General features: G+C 42.9%; 1 protein-coding gene across 4 annotated transcripts in view; it reads right to left on the bottom strand.

Moving 5' to 3' along the window:
* Positions 1–657: 657 nt before the first annotated feature.
* The window catches only part of bcas3 (BCAS3 microtubule associated cell migration factor), a 488455-nt gene continuing 470861 nt past the window's right edge, over positions 658–18251 (bottom strand). For 3 of the 4 annotated variants that reach the window (XM_056283043.1, XM_056283039.1, XM_056283040.1), the window contains one exon: positions 658–2186. In XM_056283043.1, the coding sequence (XP_056139018.1) occupies positions 2038–2186 (149 nt within the window). In that variant the 3' untranslated portion in view covers positions 658–2037. Of the gene's footprint in view, positions 2187–5682; positions 5791–18251 lie in introns of those variants that run through there. The other variant, XM_056283041.1, reaches the window with a different exon arrangement.

The raw sequence follows: 18251 nt of genomic DNA, 5'->3' as shown, positions 1-18251 counted from the left end.
TATATAAGATAAACTATATATATCTTATATGATATATATATATCATATATGATAAGTTGTTAGTTCCACTTTACACTGTGAGTCATAAAGTGCAAACCTAATATGCCATTTTATCAATTTGGGATATGCAGTAATTGGACAAAGATCCTGGTTATTTTTATGACTTGTATGTTATGATTAGCTTATCATGCTGACATTCGGAAGTTAGCGTACGTATATAAAATGAGATAAAAATTTTTGAAGTGTTCTAGCAATCATTAAGCACTTATGTCACTGCTGCATTTAGCTTTGCGAGGAAATTGCAGCGAAACTCAACCTTTAATGGTTTGAAAACTTGTGTGGGGGGGGGGATGACTTCTGAATGTGTGTGGTGTTGTTATGAACTGATAAAAAGTGAAACTATACGCACGTTACAGTTGCAGGTGTCTCGCTGACTGAGCATTGAAAGTGACTAGCGAACACCCGTATCACCTTTCCTCCGATTCTTACACTAATCACTCCAAAATGTATGCCAGGAGAAGTACCGTTAGACCATACTTTACTGTCAGCTGACATGAACCGTCTCAAGACCGCCACAAACCACGATATTTGAAGTGTTCTGTTTAAAAAAAAAAACTAAAAACTAAAAAACAAAATTATACAAAATAGCTTGAAGCTAATAGTTTTATTTCCACAAGTTTTATTATTTCACTTGCATAAATGCTGGGCAAAGGACTCAGTATTATGCAAAACCAAAAAATGCATTTAACAACAAGCACATGTTCTGCATTCAATTCATGCCTTTGTGCACTGCACTGTCCAGTGGCCACACAGCATCAGGCCACCGCTCTTCCGACACACACATCCATATGCTAACAACGACTCAAGCTAGCAGGCCTACATTATTTACACTTATAGCTTTGATTAACATGAGATGTTTACTTGTGAGAAAATACTCGGCACCCCTTTCTTAAGTTTGAAATGTTACTCCTTTTTCCTATATGCCTTTAAGTCTAGCTTAAAAAAGCAAGTTGGCAAATTGTACAAGTTTCATTGGCTGGATGGGCATTAACCTAACAGTGCAAACCACACTCTTCTCATGATCGATAATGACAAATTCAAAAAACACGAGAGATGGAGAGAATAAGAGAAAAAGATCTATACATAAAAGAATCTGGGTCTTCAAATGTAATACACAATACAGCCTTATTGCTGTGGAAGGTCGTCAGAGAGCAACAAATACTCAGGTCAGTTACACTTTCCATCCTGGAAGGGCTGAAAATGACAATATCCAAATGATTTCAGAGCCATATCTAAATACTTTGCAAACAAAATTGCTTCAACAAATACCAGCAGTGACTTTACATTTGCCTTTTTGTTTCATACACAAGTGAAAAGGGATGAATGTTTAAGAAAAGAAAGGTCAATTAACATTTACCACAATGTGATAAAAACCCATTAACATGCGTTCATGAGCACATGGAGGGAAGAGGGAGCTGCGTGTACTTCCCTGCTACACGTCACTGATTAGAACATAAACTTCTTCACAGTATGCACATCTTTCCCGAGGCTGAGCCGAAACTATAGGGCACATCATGACCAGCCCACGCGGACCTAGCTGGACAGAAGATGATCACACCTGGGGTTTCCCTCAGCGTTTCTTAGTCCACTGAATTTTTCAGTAGGAGATCTTATTTTCAACCCGCTTACTTTGTTTGGGAAGCAGCCCAGGTTGTGGCGCCAACATGCTCTGATGGGCAACATAACATCTAAAGGAGCTCCTCTCAGGCCTGTATGGAAAACACTGAACTTTGATCATCACGCAAGTATGACAACAACATCTCAACAACACACACTACAAATAGATACATGTAGGAAGATGTGTTTCCGGTATGTTGTTGGTTGTCTGATTCCCACATTGGCATCTTTCTGTTATGTTGGTGCCTGTCTGGTCTGTCTGGACATGAAGGACAGCGAGTTGGTTGGTGGTTAATCCTGGTGAAGGGTGGCCGTAGGGGTGTGGAGGGGCAGGTGAGTGGGTGGCGGGAATGGGGCAGTCTAGGGGAAGGTGGAGGGGAACAGGCTGAGGGGCTGGTTCTCATTGGTGGGTAAGGGAGAGCGGTAGCCCTCAAAGTTGCGTGGGATACTACCACTGGTGGAGCCAGAGCTGTTACTGAGGGTCTCGATACTGCCCTCCCTCTGCAGCTCTGAGAGAGAGAGAGAGAGAGAGAGAGAGAGAGAGAGAGAGAGAGAGAGAGAGAGAGAAACAATCATTAACATCACAAACACGAGTCACAATAGCACTTGCCAGTGCTAAACACGTGGAAAAATTCCACCACCAGGAGACCAAGTGGCATTCTCCATCAGATAACATCCTTCAGACTTGAGAACAACAGAGGTGCCTGCCCCGCTATAATGTGGAAGACATATTACATTTCTTCCACATGCTACAGGAAAATGGTTGGCCTTCTCGGATGCAGTGCTCTCCAGACGGAACCTATTACCCTTATTACATAGTGTAGAACTTACCGGTCCATACATGCACGGAATGGCATGTACATAAGAGGCAACAGGGTATTAAGACTGTGATGCATAGGGTGTATTCTGACATCTATCAGGCCCGTAGCTGTCTCATATACCGGTTGTATTTTATCTTCTGGTTCTGGCCGTCTTGATGACAGTGGTGCACGCCCTGCACTCGCTTTAGAAAAACTGTGCAACATGAATCCACAATTGCCATCAACAAAACGACAGCATGATCTGCTGAAGTATCATACGAGTGGCTTAGTTAGAACACCACTTCACATGCACATGGACTCACCGGCATGCAAACATGTTTAAAGCTCCCACAAGATGAAATAAAAGTATTTTTACAATGTATTTTCCTTCTTGTCATTTCTTAATCTGCACTTTATTTACATCTATCTTGCACTATATATTGTTGAAATTCACCATTTTTTTAAATTTTTGTGTTTTTAAGAATCATGAAAAATATTTTTTTTTAAATAGATATGTGTCCTTGCTTTTGCAAGCATACTCTAAAAATGTCCAGTAAATGAAGTGTGAAATTGAGAGGAGAACAGTCTACGACCAAACTGAAAATAACCAGCAGCATATTGATGTCCGGATTGTTCTAAAAATGATTGCCCATTATTGGCTGTTAGTCAAGTCAAACTTCCTCCCCCAACTAAATCTCAGCTGACAGTCCTGTTCGATCACACTGTGGAAGTTTGAATTGTTGTAAAGGCCATTTCATGGGACCTTTAAGATGTAATGAAAATACATTTTGTCCATCCAGAATCCTGCCATCAGCAGTCAGAAAATGATGCTCAGGAGTTCGTTGTGTAAAACAATTTGCTCAGATCTCACACTGAACCGACAGAAAACCAGAGCAAGTCTGCATTACCGCCTGCATAATTTTTATATGCAATTATTGATCATGTCCGGGGCCTTGTCCCTGGCAAGAGCACCATGCAGGAAATAAGAGCCTGTGAATGGAGCCTGGCCAACGTAATACAGCCCTACTGTTGTCCCTGCCTCCTACACTCCTACCCCCCCCCCTTTTAATTTACCACACACCATGGGACAGAAACAGTCACAGAGTTGAACCAGCACTGCAGTATTCTAAAAAGAGTGTGTGTGTGTGTGTGTGTGTGTGGGGGGGGTGTTACACAGTAATAAACTGATGAATGCACAAGCTCAAATTCAATTTCTAACACAACTGCCCTCTCATCTATAAGATGGTGACATTAGTCCTTGTTCACCCACATATTTATACCTGCACACAAAGGAACGAATAAACACAGACACACAAGCAATACAAACACAGAGCCACCGAGAGTGCTGGGATTTATCAGTGAGGATATCGGTCATCAGTAATGATAACATTTTTTCCGGTCCGAGCTCAGGGCACGGAAACAAAGGTGGTGGAGACACTGAGACTAAGTCTACTCTCCCTTCACCATGCTTAGCCTGATAACCTCAGCCTCCTGTCCACTCCTCTCCCTCAGTTCTTTTTCTCGTCCCTCCCAGTTCTCTTCCTCCTCCCTCCTCCCCCCTAACCTTGTCAAGCCACCAGGCTTTCTTACCTCTCTTCTGATCGACTCATGCGCCCCTCCCTTCCTTTGCTTTACTTTTATTTATCCAACCAGTTGTGGTGAAGTTTAGGGTTAAAGTTAGGTAGTGGGTAATTTCAGGGTTAATGTTGGGTTGTCATTACTGAGCTTTCTCATCACGTTGGTCAAGGGAATTGAAATCACGTCGTTTCCGAAATTAAAACGTATCTGGAACTATCACTTCCCGCTCTGACCAGTAGGGGCACACGAGCATTGGTCAAAATTGCTCTTTTGAAACGTTTTCAGAAAGGTCCAAATTTACCCATATGGTTGTTTACATAGGACAGCCAGACTCCAAGCACTTGGGTATCGTTGAGGTTTTATTGACACTGATACTTATCAATGCCTTTATTGATGCTGTGCTTTATGATTTGTCGAGGAGAAACATGAAAAATTACAAATGGTTTTATTGTGACTCACCACAACATTCAAAACATAGCTTTTTGATAAACCAAAGTTTGTTTAGTATTGAATAACGGGACAGACTGATTTAAATGTGCATATGTTTTACCATGGTGGACTACCACTTTAAGAATTTGAGATGCCATGGTAGAAATATGACCACCCATGGCAAACTTATTTTCAAAATTATTCTTAATTTCGGCATGCCCTGCAACACCAAGGACAGTGTCATACAAGCAGGAGCTTGTGGGGAAAATATGGAGTAGAACAAAAGCTGAATAAATTGATTCCACTTGGGAACAATAAACACACAAACAGCCCAAGAGAGACTGGAGTTGTAGGGACTGATCTACACACTAGAGACTGTTGGCAGGGAAAATATTGCCACCGATTAACTGTTTGAAATTAGCTACAAAATAAAATTTCTGCTAGAAAAAAAGTTACAGCTAGTCTGAGAAACTGCTATTGTTTACAATTTGTTTAGACCAAACAGGGTACCAATTCATGGTGAGCGATGTAGACTAAAAAGGGTACCAATTCATGGTGAGCGATGTTGAGTGGAAAAAAACAAAAACAAAACAATAAACACCCCCCCCCCAATCTGACATTTTGTGTTGCATGAATTTTCTTAATTTATTTCAGATTTTTTTCCCCTTTATTCTCCCAATTTAGTGGCCAATTGATCCCTATTTTAATTCAAACACCCACCCTCGTATTGCATGCGTTCGCCAACTGCATCTCTCCGGCCGGCAGTCTCGAAGGAAAGCGCCTCCCCACTTTCGTGACAAGGCGAATCCAAGCCGAACCACTGTTTTTCCGACACACACAGAGACGCATTCATATGACGAACCCAAGCCGACTCCGCCCCCCTCCCGAAGACAGCGTTGCCAATGATTGCTGCTTCATCGAGTCCGGCCATAGTCGGATCTGACGAGACCGGGGCGCGAACCCCAGCCCCCAGTGGGCAACTGCATCGACACCAAGCCGATGCTTAGACCGCTACGCCACCGCGGACCCCGTGTTGCATGAATTTTAATTGAAATAGAACTACTGCTACTACTTTCGGCCGTTCCTGTTAAGGGTCGCCACAGGGGATCATCCATTTCCATTTCTTTCTGTCTTCTGCATCTTCCTCTGCCACACCAGCCACCTGCATGTCCTCCCTCACCACATCCATAAACCTCCTCTTTGGCCTTCCTCTTTTCCTCTTCCCTGGCAGCTCCATATTCAGCATCTTTAAGTGAAAGAGAACAACTCCTCTAATGTTTTTCAGATGAGTTTTTTTGTAGTGTTTCTGAAGGTGAAGAAAGACAGCAGATGACGATAATGAGTCAGGTAAAGCGTAGCCAATAGGCTACTAGTAGGCTACAGTTGTAACTTAGTTATCTAAAACTGTTATTGTGTAGACTACATAGCCTTAATGATTGATTGATTTGTTGGTTAGTTCAAACCCAACCAACAGCATTATTGCTAGGGTGATGAGACATCCTGGTTTGACCAGGACAGCCCCAATTTCAAGCTTTGCGCCCAAGTGTCCCAAGAAATTTCTGAAATATACAAATGTGTCCAAGCCTCAGTGGGTCGTCCCTTCAAAATACCTGGTTTTCATGAGAGCTAACTAATACTAATGTCTGCTAGTGATGTTATCCCATTCAGAGGGAGTCTGTCCTGTCATACATCAGGATATTCACCAACTGGATTGCCATTCAACATTATTGATGACTCCTGTGGCTGAGTAAGCCCTACTTTTGATTATTTCCCCTAAACATTTTGACATGCATTTCTTCTCTACCATAGCCCTGCTGATGAATTTTGCTATGTTTTCTATTTGCTGTAATTGCAATTACTCATAGTCTATCAAGTCAAGTCCATTCAATTTTATTTGTATAGCCCATTATTACAAATTAGCCTCAGTGGGCTTAAAAGCAATACAACATCCCATCCTTAGATCCTCGCATCGGATAAGGAACAACTCCCTAAAAAAAAAACTTTTAACAGGAAGAAAGAATGGGGAGAACCTCAGGGAGAGCAACAGAGGAGGGAGCTCTCTCCCAAGATAGGCATACGTGCAATGGATGTTGTTTATACACAATTTACAGAATTTAACATTGAAAGAGGATAACATAATAAAACTGAATTATAAAATATATGTAGAATATGACGAGGAGAACGTCAAGCAGTGTCCAGATGCCTCCGGAACAGCCTAGGACCTGAGCCACGCAACCACCATTACCATGTAGACCTGGCAAAAGGACAGACTACCCATGCACACAGGGGAGACTTAAATCACACTATTCACATACATGGGAGAAGAGTCAAAATAAGACATTAGTCACACTTTGGAGAGATAGAATGATATAACATTGAAACAGGATGTGAATTTATGAGATATATAAAATAATAATGTGATGAGGAGGATGCCAAGCAGTGTCCAGGTGGTGACCATCATTACCATGGAGACCTGGGAGGAGGACAGACTACATGTGCACACAGAAGAGACTCACATCACACCAGTCATGTACACATGAGAAGAGAAAGGGGAAGACATCATTCAGAGAGAGGGAGAGAAGACGTGAGAGAAGAGAACAGTTTACAATACTCTATAATCTCCTGCAGAACAGTGCTTGGTAAATTCATTGAGACAGAAACCAACACGCCATGCAGTACAGATCATGAAATACTCACTTTAAAGGCAAATAATTGTAGGTTGAGGCAAAAAGATTAGTTTTTAGTTTGGATTTAAAGGACTCAACAGACTGACTGTCTGACAGCAGCAGGCAGGATATTCCACAAGAAGAGAGGACCAATAGGAAAAGGCTCTGCCACCATCTGACTTCTTTTTAACTTTGGGTTCACACAGAAGCCATATATTTTGAGAGTGGAGAGCTCGAGATGGAATGTATGGCTTAAGGAGATCAGACAGGTATGATGGTGCAACTCCATATAAGTCATCAGAAGCACCTTGAAGATTGATCTAACATGGATAGGAAGCCAATGAAGGGAGGCAAGAATTGGTGTAGTATGGTCAAATTTCTAGTTTTAGTTAGGATTCTAGCTGCAGCATTTTGAACCATCTCAAGAATTTTAGTACTAGCATATGGCAGACCTGAAAACAGAATATTACAGTAATCAAGTCTGGATGAAACAAATGCAAGTATTAGAGTCTCTGCGTCAGCCATGGACAGGAAAGACCGAATTGTAGCTATGTTACATAAGTGAAAAAAGGCAGTCTTGGTGATTTCTTTAATGTGCATATCAAAGAAAAAGCTGGGCTCAAACATAACACTAATATTTTTGGCTGCTGTGTATGCACAAACAATCAGCGTTCAAATTTCTTTCCCCTCTGATGCAGGACACGCCAAGGTTGCCTGATTTCCCCATTCTTTTTTGCCATTGTTATTGAACCTCTATCAAATGCTCTTCAAGCTAATATGCTGTTTTCAGGTATTAAAAGAGGTGGAGTCGAGCACAAAGTATCCTTTTATGCAGATGACCAGCTCCTTTATGTTTCCAATTCAATAAGTTCCATTCTGCATATTTTAGTCACTCTCGAATCCTTTGTAATTTTCTCTGGGTAAACATTAAATATAAAGAAAAGATAATGTTTTCCTATTAATCAGTTGGCCCAGGGAATACCCCAATATAGTATCCCCTTCAAATTATCTAGTACTATGGTGAAATACTTAGGAATTAATATTACTAGCTCCATCCCCTCCCTACCTGGGGAAAATCTTACAGCTTTAACAACTAAAGAGTGCAGCACAGTGACCCAGAGGTTAGCACTGTCACCTTACAACAATAAGGTTCGGGGGGGGGGGGGTCATCCCAGTTCATCCTCTGTATGGAGTTTGCATGTTCTCCCCATGTCTGGGGTGGGTTTTCTCCAGGTGCACCAGTTTCCCCCACCATCAAAAGAAACATGCATGGTTTATACTCCTGTCTGTGCCCCTGACCAAGGCAATGGGAAAAGAACTGGAGTTGGTCCCTGGATGCAGCTTGAAGGCAGCAGCCCACTGCTCCTAGCTACATATATCACAGCTAGAATGGGTTAATTTGCAGTAACTGGATTTCCACAAGGGGATTAATAAAGGAAAATTAATTGATTAATTAATTAATTAATAACAAAGTGAACACTGATCTGCAGAGATGGAACAACCTACCCCTCTCTCTAGCAGGTACAGTACAATCCATTAAAATGAATGTGCTCCCCAGATACTTATTTCAATATTTGCCCATTTTTCTACCTAAACACTTTGTTTTTATCAACTGGATTCAATAATTTCAAATTTTATATGGGAGGGGTGCGGGGTAAAACCCCAAGAATTTCTAAATCTCTGCTCCAGAGGAGGAGCTCACGGGAAGGGGGGGGGGGGCTTGGTCTACCAAATTTTCAATTATATTACTGGGCAGGGGCGGCACGGTGGTGCAGTGGTTAGCATGGTCGCCTCACAGCAAGAAGGTCTTGGGTTCGAGCCCCATGGTTGTCCAACCTTGGGGGTCGTCCCAGGTCATCCTCTGTGTGGAGTTTGCATGTTCTCCCCATGTCTGCATGGGTTTCCTCTGGGTACTCCGGTTTCCTCCCACAGTCCAAAGACATGTAGGTCAGGTGAATCGGCCATACGAAATTGCCCCTAGGTATGAATGTGTGTGTGTGTATGTGTGTGTGTGTGTTGCCCTGTGTGATGGCCTGGTGGCCTGTCCAGGGTGTCTCCCCACCTGCTGCCCAATGACTGCTGGAATAAGCTCCAGCATCCCCGCGAACCTGAGAGCAGGATAAGTGGTTCGGATAATGGATGGATGGATTACTGGCCAGCTAACATATATAAAATTGCGCTCTGGTTCCTGGATACAGATAATAATTAACTCCACCTTGAAAATCTGGCAACAAATTAGGCAAAAGTTCGACTAGACTTCTCTGCCCCTAGCTACACCTATCTGTAACAGTCAATTCTTAATACCAACCAAGATTGATTCAAGATTTGCCGCCTGGTGCAGACAAGGCCTATCCTGCCTGGGTGACCCTTATGTTGATTGCCTGTTTGCTAACTTTGCACAATTACGTTCCACATTCCACCTTCAGCACTCTGATTTGTTTAGGTATCTCCAAATTCGTAACTTTGCTAAATCCAACACCTTAGCATTTCCGCAGGCCTCAGGCACCATCTTCTTGCAGTGACAGGCTTGTGAAAAGGCCACATTTCTTTCATATACATCTTTTTTTTTATCAGCAGTGACTCCCCCTGCTCTGCATAAGATCAAGACAGACTGGGAGATTGAACTGGGTATCACTTTTCAGATGAATGGTGGGACGTTGCATTAGATGCAATAAACTCATCTTCCTCCTGTGTGAGGTTTAGCCTCATTCAGTTCAAAGTATTTCATAGGATCCATCTTAGTAAAGCTACATTATCGAAGCTCTATCGAAACCTCTGATATTTGTGGGAGATGCTTAGGCACTGGCAGACTTGACTCATACGTTCTGGTCATACCCAAACTTGGTGGAATAACGGAGGACTTTTTTTGGACCTTATATTGGAGATATTGGAACTGACTCTGGAGCCATCGCATCAGATTGCTATCTTTGGTGTCACTGAGGAGGGTGTTAGAATGACTGCCAAACAAACTAACGTAATCTCCTTTAATTGCCTGTCGTTGAATTCTCCTCTTATGGAAAAATCATTCACCCCCCTCAAAAACGTCCTGGCTGCAGGATTTAATGTCATTTCTGGAATGGGAAAAGATCAAATTTGTTGTCCGTGGCTCAGCTGAAAAATTTTACAAACACTGGCAGCCTCTCATCTCTCAATTCGAAACAATGCAAACTATCCCCTTGGGACTAGAGTGTTGGAACTAAGATTGGATGTAGATAACTGGATTGTTCTGGGGGGGGGGTGTACGCATGCATATGCATGTAGTTGTGTGTACGTAGGTACATTAAATTTATGTATGAGTGGGTAAATATGTGTGCAGATGTAACAGTGTACAGGTACATACATTTTGGACTGTGACCTTGTAGGATGCAGGCAGTGTTTCAGATTAGGGTTGACATGATGATTTTGTATAACACCAGTTGCCCATTCTTTTTTTTTTAGTTGTACAATTATTTTGTTATAAATGTAAATGTAAATGCACTGCATTTATATAGCGCTTTTCTAGTCTACCTGTGGGGTACTCGCCACAGGAGGGCACTGCAGGTTAATTGCTTCTAGCCTGTGTGACGTAGTGGTGGCTCCCGCGGTGCACTCTGGGGCATTCGGGTAGAGTCGTCAGATGAGTGTTGCCGTTCGTATAGTTAGCCATGCTCTGAAAACGTGTCCTCTGTAATGTCTATTTGACAGGTAAGCAGACTAGTTAGACATATGGAATTAGGATGGTGATTAAATATGATGTGTAGGTGGGATATGGATGCCTATTAGAAATACCCACGAAGGGACTTTCATATTTATTTTGATAACGTCATATCACTGGCTAACGTTAGCTAGATTGCTAGCGAGTTGCTAACGTTAGCATAGCCATAGCTCCCGCGGTCTGAACCCATTGTTCTGTAGCTTGGCTTTGACATTGTCTGTATGTGTGATTAGTCTCCCTTTACTATGTTTAGCGTCTCCACACTGTGTAAATATGAAGGTAGGCCTATGTGTGTTGCTATTTTGATCCCCCCATGTTCCGTAACGTTATATACTGTTTAGCTTTGCTAGCGGTAGGCTAGGCTAATGTGAATTTATGGAAGAATATATTTGGTGCTCTTATTGTGTATAAATTGGAGATGAGTGTTGCCGTTCGTATAGTTAGCCATGCTCTGAAAACGTGTCCTCTGTAATGTCTATTTGACAGATGGAGTAAAACAACAAAAACACCAGCCCTTGTGAGTGTCATTCTTATCAAGTGTGCTACAAATATTGGTGCCGAAACCCGGGATCAGCGCCATTGCCACCATTGTCAGGAGAAGAAGTGGGGAGCGGAGTGAGAACACGTGACCAACAATGGAACTGGAGCTTGAGCAACTACAAGACAGGCTGAGTGAGACCCTCCTGCAGTTAGGGCTGGACCAGTTAAAAGAGGTGTGTGTTATTGCTAAAGTCCCCACTGAAAACCAGACAAAGAGGCATGCGCTGATCAGACTTATTAGTGAAACTGTGGGTGAAGCAATTGAGAAGGAGGATGAAGAGGTAGCACGTCAGTTTCTGTCCAGACTAGTGGACCTCTCTAGTGAAATGAAGCAGAGAGGGGCGGAGTCACATACTGGTGCAGGTGCAGACAGTACTAACAAGGATGCTGCTGAATTGGCAAGCTTACATGAACAATATCAGGCCTTACAGTCCAGCTTTACTGCATCCACAAAAGCGCTTGAGGAAGAGATATCACGCCTCAGTGAGAAACTAAGTCTTAAAGAACCCAGTAGACCTAGTCAACCTTCAAACCCAATCCCGTCAGTAATCCAAGCCCCTGAAGTGACCATACGCAGAGACTTTAAGATAAATGGCCAAATAGGAGAACGGGGGCAGATAGACAAGTTGTCTTATATAACGTTACGGAACATGGGGGGATCAAAATAGCAACACACATAGGCCTACCTTCATATTTACACAGTGTGGAGACACTAAACATAGTAAAGGGAGACTAATCACACATACAGACAATGTCAAAGCCAAGCTACAGAACAATGGGTTCAGACCGCGGGAGCTATGGCTATGCTAACGTTAGCAACTCGCTAGCAATCTAGCTAACGTTAGCCAGTGATATGACGTTATCAAAATAAATATGAAAGTCCCTTCATGGGTATTTCTAATAGGCATCCATATCCCACCTACACATCATATTTAATCACCATCCTAATTCCATATGTCTAACTAGTCTGCTTACCTGTCAAATAGACATTACAGAGGACACGTTTTCAGAGCATGGCTAACTATACGAACGGCAACACTCATCTGACGACTCTACCCGAATGCCCCAGAGTGCACCGCGGGAGCCAGCACTACGTCACACAGGCTAGAAGCAATTAACCTGCAGTGCCCTCCTGTGGCGAGTACCCCACATACCAACCACTCAAGTGCTTTACAATCAATATATGCCTCACATTCATACACTGAGGGCAGAGCCTGCTATTGCAAGGTTCTAAGCTGATCATCAGTTATCTGTATTTATTTAATTTATTCAATTACTATTATTGTTACCTAGCTAGTTTATTTATCACTATCTTGTTTTTATGAGCAGCGAGGGGATTGTTGGGGGCTAAGGAGGGATAATGGAGGGATATTGTCTTAAAAGAAAAATATGAATCTGTAATACCGTATCACCATTTTGCAGATTGTTGAATAAAATTTGGCTATAATTATTGTTTGGCAGCCACACTTTGTGAAATCACAGAATTGTCGATTGTTATTGCTACTTGATCAAATTGGTGTCTGTGTCTACCAGGGCCAATGACCAGCATCTCAGTTTTATTCGAATTTAAAAGCAGGAAATTTGGTGACGTCCAATTTTTCACAGCAGCTAAGCAGGCCTCTAAATAAGTAATTTGAGTACAATCATCACCCCTTATAGGCACATACAGCTGAATATCATCCGCATAGCAATTCAAATTTATTCTTTGATTGCATATAATTTGGCCACGAGGTGAACTATAAAGAGAGAAAAGTACAGGGCCAAGAACAAAGCCCTGATGTACACCATATTTAACGTTAGAGAATTTTGATGTAATATTATAGCAGACACAATGTGTTCTTCCAGATAAGTAGGACTTCAGCCAAGAGAGAGCTAAGCCAGAGACACCAAAATTACAATTTATTCTGTCTAAGAGTATACAGTGATCAATCATGTCAAAGGCTGCACTGAGGTCCAGTAGTAGAAGCACAGAGGTGAAATTAGAGTCCATAGCTAGTAGAAGCTCATTCACTGCTCTGGTCAGAGCAGTGTCAGTGGAGTGATAGGCCCTGAAAGCCAATTGAAAAGGTTCATATAGATTGTTTTCTTCTATATGGGTTGAAAGTTGTTGATACACAACTCTTTCTAGCACTTTAGAAAGGAATGCAAGTTCAGAGACTGGTCGATGGTTATTAAGAGACCCTGGATCAAGGTGGAGTTTCTTAGGTAGAGATTTGATCACTGCTGTCTTAAAACTGCTAGGAACAGTGCCAGTAGTAAGTGATAAATTAACAATGTCTAGCATTGTAGGTCCCAGGAAAGGCCAGAGGTCTTTAAAAAGTTTTGCTGGTAAAGTGTCAGTAGTTGGTTTAGAAGCTGATACAAGCTTAGTCAAAGTATCAAGAGAGATAGTGTATCATCACTGGCTGCACAATTTCTGTGTCCCTGATTGCACTGGGCATGAACATGCTCGTGAAGTCTATGGAGGTGGAGTGCAGAGGTCCCTGGTCCAAATCTGGTACCCTACAACCCCCGATCTGAGCATTCATGGATGACCTAACGGTAACAACTACATCAGTGCATGGATACAGGTAGCTCCTTCAAGGATTTGAATGGCTCACTAAATGGGCAAGAATGAGCTTCAAGCACACAAAATCCAGGTCTCTGGTCCTCAGGAAAGGAAGCGTAACCGACCAGTTTAGCTTCTCTTTGAGAGGCACCCAAATTCCATCTGTGACTGAAAAGCCAGTTAAGAGCCTGGGTAAGATCTTCACCAGCAACCTGATGGACACAGCAGTGCACCAGGCAAGCAATGATGACTTCAACACTTGGCTCCCCACAGTGGACAAGTCAAGGATTCCTGGAAAATTCAAGGTCTGGCTATATCAACATGGAACCCTGCCTGGACTCCTCTGGCCACTGCTAATCTAAGAAGTCCTGATCACCATTGTGGAGGACTTTGAAAGGAAGATCAGTTTCTGTACAGGTGGCTGGGCCTGCCGCAGAACCTAAGCAGCATTACCCTTTATGGGCATAACACCAAGCTACAGCTTGTTCTCAGCAGTCTGGCAGAGGTAGTGGTTGGGCAGAGGGAGTGATGAGATGGGTCAGCAAGAGAAAGAGAGCGACAGGAGTTGAGAAAGAGTGGAAGGGCAGGTGAGAAGGAAAAGGAGAGAGTATATAAGAAACAGAGGATGTCTGGGTGGGATCCAATGTGGACTGGACTTCAAAGTTTGTGCAAGAGAGGAAGGATATGGACGATAGAGCCGATACAGGAAGGCACTTGGCTTTTTAATGGTAACAGCTGGATTTGTTTTTGTAGACATAGCAAGCATAAACTGATGATTTTGGAGATGCGTGTAGTCAGTCATTCCCTTTGGTTCTTCTAGTTTTTCAAATTAACAGCTATAGCAATGATAAGGCCTTTTAGGCTCCCTTGACACTTTTTTCCTGATGTTAATAATAGTAGCAAGTTGCAGATGAATTACTCTATAAAACATGCATTTGAGTTTTGAGCCCACAGGCAAATGCAGAGTAAATGTGAAAATTCCTTATTTGCTATAGGGCCTCTTGGAGACCCTAATGTGGTCCTGGTCCCTGTTGATGCACCACACTTACTGACAATTCTGGAAGTGAGTGAAGGAGTATAGAAAGTGATTAGTTTTGTGGGCTTGTTAGTTAGCTACCTACGAATGGAACTGATAAAGGGATTGACTTGTATCTCGTCTCTTGAATTGTCTTGACTGGTTACTAGTCATGTTTCAGCATTCGGCTCTCAGTCATTTGGAGAGCCAGAAGAGCGTGGCACGAGTAAAAAAAAAAAAAAAAAAGTGAACACCTCGAGCAGTGAAAAAGATGGATTTAACCTATAAAATTCAAGTTGTAAGTAGTAAATAGACCCTGTATATAAAACATAACAAAATAATTTGCAATACGTCTTGCACCCATTATGGGGCCAAGTGTAATATTCTTTCGGGGAGCCCAGAATTTCCAGCAACACTGTTAGGTCTGACATAACTTTGAGCCAGATGGGACTCATACCCGGTGGACATCCACCTTAGTCCCTGCTCTCCCAAGTGAACCATTTTGCTGAATGCTAGCATAGCCCACCGGGAGCTCCAGTGTGCAGTGAACTGCTGAACACTAAAGCCCTAAAGGTCCTTCTAGTGCCGCGTAATCCACCTCATTGTGCAACGCCTACCAGCCATTCAACAAGTCTTAACCTCTCATGCCCCCTACACAATCCCCAAGAGCTCTAATATCACAAAGAGAATTTCTGAAAGGATAAGTAAATGAAACTAACTAACTAACTAATGTTGGGGTTTTTTCCCCCTTGGTCTGATATCACTGGGTGAATTAACATGGTTATTAACAGGATATTTTCACCCATTACAACATACAGAGAAGATTGCTTTGGAGATAGACCATTGTAATGCAATTGAGACCATTGTGAGAATGTATATCTATGGACTAAAACATTGTGCCAACTTAAGTCTGTGTGTCAGTGGCTGGATTCCAGACAATGTGTGCAAATCAAATATCTACAGTCAATAAAGCCATCACTAAATGAGCAAGGACAACAGTTGGATTTTAGGGGGCCTGTTTTTTGAGGCTGAAGTTTTTTTGTTTTTTTTTAGAAAAGTTGTCACACAATCTGGCACATACAGCAAATCTTCACTGCAACATGCAGTAACACAGAGACCAGTAAATACCTCATCACCCAATCCAATGTACAGGAGGAATGAGCAGAAATGGTCCAGTGAGGGTGGAGACTCATAATCCTCTTATACTCTCTCCCACACACACACACACACACACACACACACTACACTCATTTTCAGACAGTGAACAAACAGGGCTACTCAAACACACACACACACACAACCTTGTTTCTCTATACTTGTTGGGACCACTCATTCACTACATTCATTCCCTTGCATGCACACACGCACACACGTGCACACACACACACACACAGCTGGTGGCGTGTCATATGTACCTTGTGTTGGTGGGAATAAATGAGTTGTGGAGAGAGTGAGGGATCAAAGGGAACACAAAAGAGGTCTTAATCAGAAGGTCTGTGCCAGCCAGGCCCATCGCCCCACTCCCCCCCGTCTGCCAGACACTGGGAGAGGGGCAGTGACCAATACTGATACTATCCATCATGATTGTTTTGTGATTAAACTTTAATTTATCAGTTAACTGTCCCTCATAAGCACTTTTCTTCCCCCCTCCCTTTTTCTCCCCAGTTGTACCCAGCCAATTACCCCACTCTTCTGAGGTGTCCTGGTCGCTGCTCCACCTCCTCTGCTGATCCGGGGAGGGCTGCAGACTACCACATGCCTCCTCCGATATATGTGGATTCACCAGCTGCTTCTTTTCACCTGACTTTGAGGAGTCCCCCCCCCCCCAGAAAGGCGCCCCGACCGACCAGAGGAGGTGCTACTGCAGCGACCAGGACACATACCCGGCTTCCTACCCGCAGACACGGCCAATTGTGTTTGTAGGGACGACTGACTAAGCCAGAGGTAACACGGGGATTCGAACTGTCGATCCCCGTGTTGGTAGGCAACGGAATAGACTGCTATGCTACCCGGATGTCCCTCATGAGCACTTTAAAAAAAATTCTGATTTTTCCCTTTTTTCTCCCAATTTAGTGGCCAATCGATCCCTATTTTAATTCAAACACCCACCCTCGTACTGCATGCGTTCGCCAACTGCATCTCTCCGGTCGGCAGTCTGGAAGGAGACGCCTCCCCACTTTTGTGACAAGGCGACTCCAGGCCGAACCACTGCTTTTTCCGACACACACAGAGTCGCATTCATGTGACGAACACAAGCCGACTCCGCCCCCCTCCCGAAGACAGCGTCGCCAATGATTGCTGCGTCATCGAGTCCGGCCATAGTCGGATCTGAGGAGCGAACCCCAGTGGGCAACTGCATCGACACAAAGCCGATGCTTAGACCGCTACACCACCGCAGACTCCCTCATGAGCACTTTTAAGGTCACTGGTTACTATCTTGGTGTTACATCTATTCTCATTTTGGAAGTAATCCTATTCATCTCCCCTTCCTCCACTTCCTACCATACAAATGACACACTTCAAATTATATATCACATAGGTTTAAGGGTTGTTATGAAAGATTTTTACCTTAATCTTGCCATCAATTCCCTCCAAATGTCTAAAGTCATGCCGAAAGAATTACTGGATGATTTTTTTCCAGGTTGCAAAAGAGTCCAATAGCCAGAGTCTAACCAAGCTACATAAATGTACAATAAACTGTCTGCTCCAACCACAAATCCACAATAGACAAGCACAAATTGCAAAATGTTTTAGAAAAGCTGTTTCACTGCAGATGCACAGTGAAGCTTTACTGATAGGTGGCTATATAGGCTAGCTACAGCATACAGGCATGAAAACTGACATCTTGAGGCAAATGCTATATAACTATTTAACTACTTATGAGAACTTATTATAACACCCAGCGTAAATGCTAGGTGTTATAATAAGTTCAATTATTCATGAATGAAACTCATTGACAATAAACATAATGGAAAGAGGGTATGTGTAATACGAGCTGTAGCCCATTCAGAAGTGTGGCTCAATTGCTGGCTAGTATGGAGATGGTATAGGTTACATCCATGGAGCTACACATTTCTGTTATGCCTACAGATGGGTAGCTACAGTAGTTGCTTTCTGCTAGTTTCTATATGAAACCTACCCAGGAGGCTACTTAACAGCAGTTTTAAACTCCACAGGGCTGAAATGAGGATCACCTCAGTGAAGTCTGTAGAACTGAAACAAAATGTCATGCTGGTTGTAGAGAAGCCCGGTGGTATCTACAGCCATGGTATCAGTGGATCACAAAATAAAGAGAGGCCTGCAA

Source organism: Lampris incognitus, chromosome 7 (assembly GCF_029633865.1).
Source record: "Lampris incognitus isolate fLamInc1 chromosome 7, fLamInc1.hap2, whole genome shotgun sequence".
Lineage (NCBI taxonomy): Eukaryota > Metazoa > Chordata > Actinopteri > Lampriformes > Lampridae > Lampris > Lampris incognitus.
Note: the sequence above shows the minus strand (reverse complement) of the source record. Positions and strands in the feature narration are given on the sequence as shown.